The sequence below is a fragment of the Ruditapes philippinarum genome, unplaced genomic scaffold (genome assembly GCF_026571515.1).
Source record: "Ruditapes philippinarum isolate M1 unplaced genomic scaffold, ASM2657151v2 ctg11155_1_1_1_1, whole genome shotgun sequence".
Lineage (NCBI taxonomy): Eukaryota > Metazoa > Mollusca > Bivalvia > Venerida > Veneridae > Ruditapes > Ruditapes philippinarum.
This window is the reverse complement of record NW_026861686.1, coordinates 1-5,892: the sequence shown is the minus strand read 5'-3', so window position 1 is coordinate 5,892 and position 5,892 is coordinate 1. Positions and strand designations below refer to the sequence as shown.

At 33.9% G+C, this 5,892-nt stretch overlaps 1 protein-coding gene across 1 annotated transcript; it reads left to right on the top strand.

Moving 5' to 3' along the window:
• Positions 1 to 258: 258 nt before the first annotated feature.
• Positions 259 to 1,987, top strand: LOC132716517 (M-phase inducer phosphatase-like). Its single transcript, XM_060699811.1, has 5 exons — positions 259 to 311; positions 466 to 841; positions 959 to 1,083; positions 1,308 to 1,429; positions 1,610 to 1,987. Exons 1-5 carry the CDS (start codon positions 259 to 261, stop codon positions 1,750 to 1,752), a joined length of 819 nt encoding a protein of 272 aa, XP_060555794.1. The 3' UTR covers positions 1,753 to 1,987.
• The last annotated feature ends 3,905 nt before the right edge of the window (positions 1,988 to 5,892 follow it).

The following is a 5,892-nucleotide window of genomic DNA, read 5'->3' as shown; positions in this document are numbered from 1 at the left end:
AATTATGCCGCTGTGATGTTTTTAACGCCGGTCGGGGCGATGACGGCGGCGACTTTACTAGCTCAATGTTATCAACATCAATCAAACAATCTCGTCACAGTTTGCTGATTCATTGAGCTGTTTTCAAAATTGATCTAGACTAGATGTCTTTGCTGGTATAAATAGCAAACATTTTGTATTCTAATAATTCAGGCTATTGCATTATTTCAAGATAAAATTAATTCACAAATAATAAATCTTAATATAACTTCTTCTAAAATGCCTCCAGTACCCTCAGATTTCACTGACGTGACCATGGCAAGGAATCCAAGGTAAAGTAGCAACACTAATTATTAATTCTTTGTTAATTTAAAAAAAGATTTATTTTAAATCTTTTCTTTTTTAAAAGGAGCAGAAAAAATGTATCTATCTATAAAATCTCAATGACAAATTGTTATTTAATGTTTGAAGTCTATTTATTTTCAGAACGAGGTTGGATTTCGGACTTTCTTCAAAGGAAATAAAAGGAACAATAAAGCATTATTCGGAAACCTTCGGCTGTTCTCCTACATTAAAGAAAAAACAGTGCTTCACATCAACACCCAAACCAGAAGTGACAACTTTTAGCCCAATATCCAGCATCATACAAGCTGTTGATAAGCTGTCTACAGAATCTGACCTTATTGCAGACGGATCACGTGTCAATATTCTACCCATAATTCCAGGAAAGCATAGCGATCTTAGCGCCATCTCACCGGAAACGATGTCTGGCGTTCTTGGTGGCGTTTACGACAGAAGTTTGGACAAAGTTACGATTATAGATTGTAGATATCCATACGAATTCGAAGGCGGTCATATTAAGGTAAAGTTAATATGAATTATATTGTTAATGTGAATTTTTTGATGATTTCAGTAATTGTCGCCATTTTGTGATGTGCTAATTAATAATTTCTGATAACTATTTATTTTGTTCTTACAGGGAGCAATTAACCTTTATACAAAAGAATCAATCAAACAATTCCTTGAAGAAACAGCGACTTCATTCACAAGCAACCACGTTCTCATCTTCCATTGTGAGTTTTCGTCAGAAAGAGGTCCAAAAATGTAAGGCAACTGTAAATTTTATATGTTATACTAAGAATACATATTTAAAAAAACGTGAAACACCTAAAGGTTTTCTCCACCAGTAAAGCTGGAAAGCTATTGAATAAATGTAAAACAGAGTAAGCATTTCTCTTCGATGTTCAACGATTTCACAAATTAAATAAATACGTTTATTAATGTTGTTCAAACTTCAACAATACAAATTCTCCCTTTGAATATTTCAGGTATCGCCACTTAAGGGCTCTAGATCGAGATTTGAACAAAGACAACTACCCTCGACTCAACTTTCCCGAGATTTATCTCTTAGAAGGAGGTTATAAAGCTTTCTTCTACTCTCACAAAGTAAGTTAATACAAGGTTTATCATTTCGATAAAGTATAGTTTAGTTCTAAAGCTTGTCTGTGTGCTTTTCCATTGCTTTACTATTTGAAATGATAATTATTTCTTAAGAACAAAAAGATAAAAGTTAGAAGACGCCTATTTATAGAAATGCACAAAGTTTAACTTTCTATCCGTTTTCTTCCAGGAACACTGTTTCCCACAGCAATGTTGCTCAAGGAACATAAAGACGACTTACGTCACTTCCGGGTAAAGTCAAAGTCATGGTCAGCAGGCGATAAATCACGTCAAACTTCAGTTTCCGGCAAGGGACTTCGGCTTGTATTTTGATTGGGCGACTCGTTAACAAACTGTACACAAGTGCTTTGTTAAAAGCTCCACCCTGTTAGCTCAATTGATAAAGCGTTGAACTGTGAATCGGGCGACTCGGGATCGATTCCCGGACGGTGCATGTCTCTTTCGTTGTGATTAAAAGAAATACTTTGTACGGTCATTCGCACTGTACTTATGTTCCGGCATATACAGAAGTTCCTTTCAAAAGTGAAGGCACCTACTAAACTGCTCTACAGCCTGTCTAGGAACGATGCGGTGGTTAAATCGTGCTCTGGTAAATTCAAGGTGAACTAATGCCTATTAAACTATTAAAATCACCACCGAGTTTTGTGAACATTGACGATGCCTTTTATCTGAAATAAAGGAATTTTCAAAAACTTTTTCATACAAATGTGAGCTCGATAAAATAGTTTGACAAGTATAGAAGTTTTTCCCTCTTTTTCACTCCATGTGTTCCTGTCCGTTCTGTCTTTTATTTATCACGACTGTCTTGTTATGCTTTTTTATTATTGTTATAAATGAACGTTGTTACATTTTGTTTTTTGTTGTTTTTTTTTTTCTGTTAAGACATATTTTGTTGTTAAATATCACTTTATATTTACGTTATGTTACTGATTATATCATAATAAAAATACCATATCAAGTATTTGCTTTCTTTTGATTTTAGAATAATATGTTAAGTGATATAAACTCGTATATACTCGTATGTCAAAGGTAGTAGAAAATCTATTGACAAAATGATACCATTGAAAGTTTAAATGATAACCTTTGAACTTTGGTGATGTAACATTAACACGTATTGCTCTCATGCCATTAACTATAACTTGATCACCATAGTGATATGCTGAGCGTCTTTATTTTTGTGCCCCTACTTTGAGGGCGGGGGGAGGTTAAGATTTCCCCTAGCGTCCATCAGTCCGTCGTCCGTTCTCATTTTGTGTCGCATGTAGCTCAAAAAGTATTTGACCTAGAGTGATGAAACTTTACACGATAGTTGCTCAGCATGTGTTGTTGTGCACCTTGGTATTTTTGTGTGATTTATACAGTATTTGTAGAGTAAAAGCCCTTGACTAAGTAAAAAATTGCAATTTTCAACTTGTGTCGCATGTAACAAAAAAAGTGTTTGACCTAGAGTCATGAAACTTTACAGGAATATTGATTAGCGTGTGCAATTGTGCACCTGGGTTTCACGTGTGGATTTATTCTGTTTTGTCAGAGTAATAGCCCTTGACTTGTTTTTTTGTGTGGATTTATTTAGTATTTGTAGAGTTATTGGTCTTGACTAAGTAAAAATTTGAAATTTTCAACTTGTGTCGCACGCAGCTCAAAAAGTATTTGACCTAGGGTCATGAAACTTTACAAGAATGTTGATCAGCATGTGTAGTTGTGCACCTGGTTATTTTCGTGTAGATTTATTAAGTATTTGTAGATTAATTGCCCTTGACTTAGTAAAAATGTGCAATTTTCAACTTGGGTCACACTTGCTCCAAACAGTATTTGACATAGCGTCATGAAACTTCAGCATGTGAAGTTGAGCACCTGGGGTTTCGCTTGTGAATTTATTCTGTTTTGTCAGAGTTATTGTCCTTGACTTATTGGAAATTTGCAATTTTCAACTTGTGTCGGACGTAGCTCAATAAGAATTTGACATAGAGCCATGAAACTTGGTCAGCATGTGTAGTTGTGCACCTTGGGTTTCGCTTGTAGATTTATCCAGTATTTGAAGAGTTATAGCCCTTGGCTTAGTAAAAACCGTCCCATAATGTTGTAATATTTGATCTTCGAGTGCTTGAGTTAGAATAAACCAACTTTACAAGAATAATGATCAACAACACTGTGAAGTTATGCACCTGGAATTTTGCATGTGGATTTTTCAGTTTATTGAGTTATTGCCCTTGACTTAGTATAAATTTTGCAATTTTCAACTTGTTCATGCATAGCTCAAAAAGTATTTGACCTGTAGGCTTGAAAGTTTACAAGAATGTTGGTCAGCATGTGTACTTATGCACCTTGGGGCTTGCTTGTGGATTTATTCAGTATTTGTAAAGATTTTTTAGTTTTCAACTTGTGGCAGGTATATCCAAAACAAATTGACCTAGAGTCAAAAGATTGACAAGACAGCGGAGTGTGGGGGCACCCGTGTCATATGGACACATTTCTAGTTAATTATGTGTTTTATTATTATTATCTCAGATGCAGTGATAGCATACATTTGGCATTTTACAATGATAGCATACATATGGCATTTTACAATGACAGCATATATATGGCATTTTACAATGACAGCATATATATGGCATTTTACAATGATAGCATATATATGGCATTTTACAATGATAGCACATATATGGCATTTTACAATGACAGCATATGTATGGCATTTTACAATGATAGCACATATATGGCATTTTACAATGATAGCACATATATGGCATTTTACAATGATAGCACATATATGGCATTTTACAATGATAGCACATATATGGCATTTTACAATGATAGCACATATATGGCATTTTACAATGATAGCATATATATGCGGTTAATATTAGGAGTTAAATTATTTTAAAATAGAACGATACAATCGACAATTTCACACAATATTTGAGACGTTCATTATCATACTTTATTTCATGCTTTCGAGAGTTTTATTGTAATATATCAGATGATTATATTCCGATAAACCACTAGTGAAATTTATAAAATATAACTTTCACTGTAGCCGGACTATATTTGAATGCGGATGTGATGACGTCACAAAGGAGAATGCGCGACGTTACGCGGCAAAATCAGTAATAAGATACTTGAAATCATTTATAAAGCATGAAATAAAAAGAAAATTTATTTGTTTTACATATAAGATTGAAATATATTTCATTCGTGAACACCAGCTATTATATTTTCACTCGTGGCTTCGCCACTCGTGAAAATATTGCTTCTGGTGTTCACTCAGTGAAATTATATTTATTTCAATCTTACATGCAAAACAAACAAATATCCTCTATATAAATCAAAACATTGTACATTGTTAAAGATAAGATATCAAGATAATTATAATTATCTAACAGCAGTATAGATTTCATCTTCTAGAATATGTTTTATTATTATATACAATACCAAATATTAATCTTATTATATCAGCAGTCAGCAAAACTGTTAATGGTAATACTGCCGATAAAAGATAAGACATTTTCAATTTTGCCGTGATGGGTTTCTTTTAAGGGATATATTCTGTTTTTCTCTATTGTATTTGGGGAAATGCAATTTTGAATAGTCATGAACTATGTTGTTGTTTTCGTCGTCGATTTTTACGTTGTCGTTGCTTTTCTTTTTTTTTGTACGGGTCGATCAATTTTTTATATATTCATGGACGCTAATAATAACTTAATAATTAATCCAGACATTATTAAGAATTTTTGCTATTTCGGAGAAAAATTTAATACTATTTTGAATGTATTGTGATTTAAAAAAAAAAATTTGTTGATTATATGTATCGCCATAGCAACCCTATGCCGTCCGAACGCCGCAGCTTAAAAAAAGTTATGTTTTGAGGTTCTTATTTACAGTTATACGATAATAAGGCACAAAGCTCTCGCCCCAAAGAGTATGGCCTCCAGTTTCCGCCTGGTATGGTCCTTTTTTTGTGGGTTTTTATACAAAGCTTTAAAGTTTCCGTAAAACCTTTTGAAACTATGTTCTATAAACATACAAATGAACACTAAGCAATGGTTTTACAACTTCATTGAGTGGACAAATAAAAACTTTCGAGAGATTAAATGTTACTTTTTCGCACATTTATTTTGTGAAGAACTATTTTCTTATTTGATAGGTGAATAGTGAACTTCATAATAATAATTGAGCCGCGTCACGACAAAACCAATATAATGGGTTTGCGACCAGCATGGGTCCAGACCAGCCTGTGCATCCGCGCAGTCTGATCAGGATCCATGCTGTTCGCTTACAAACGCTAAAACAAATAGAGAAACTGATAGCGAACAGCATGGATCCTGATACGACTGCGCGGATGCGCAGGCTGGTCTCGGACCATGCTGGTTGCAAACCCATTATGTTGGTTTTGTCATGGCGCGGCTCAGATTATTATACTGAAAATCATTTAATATAAGATATTAAATTAAT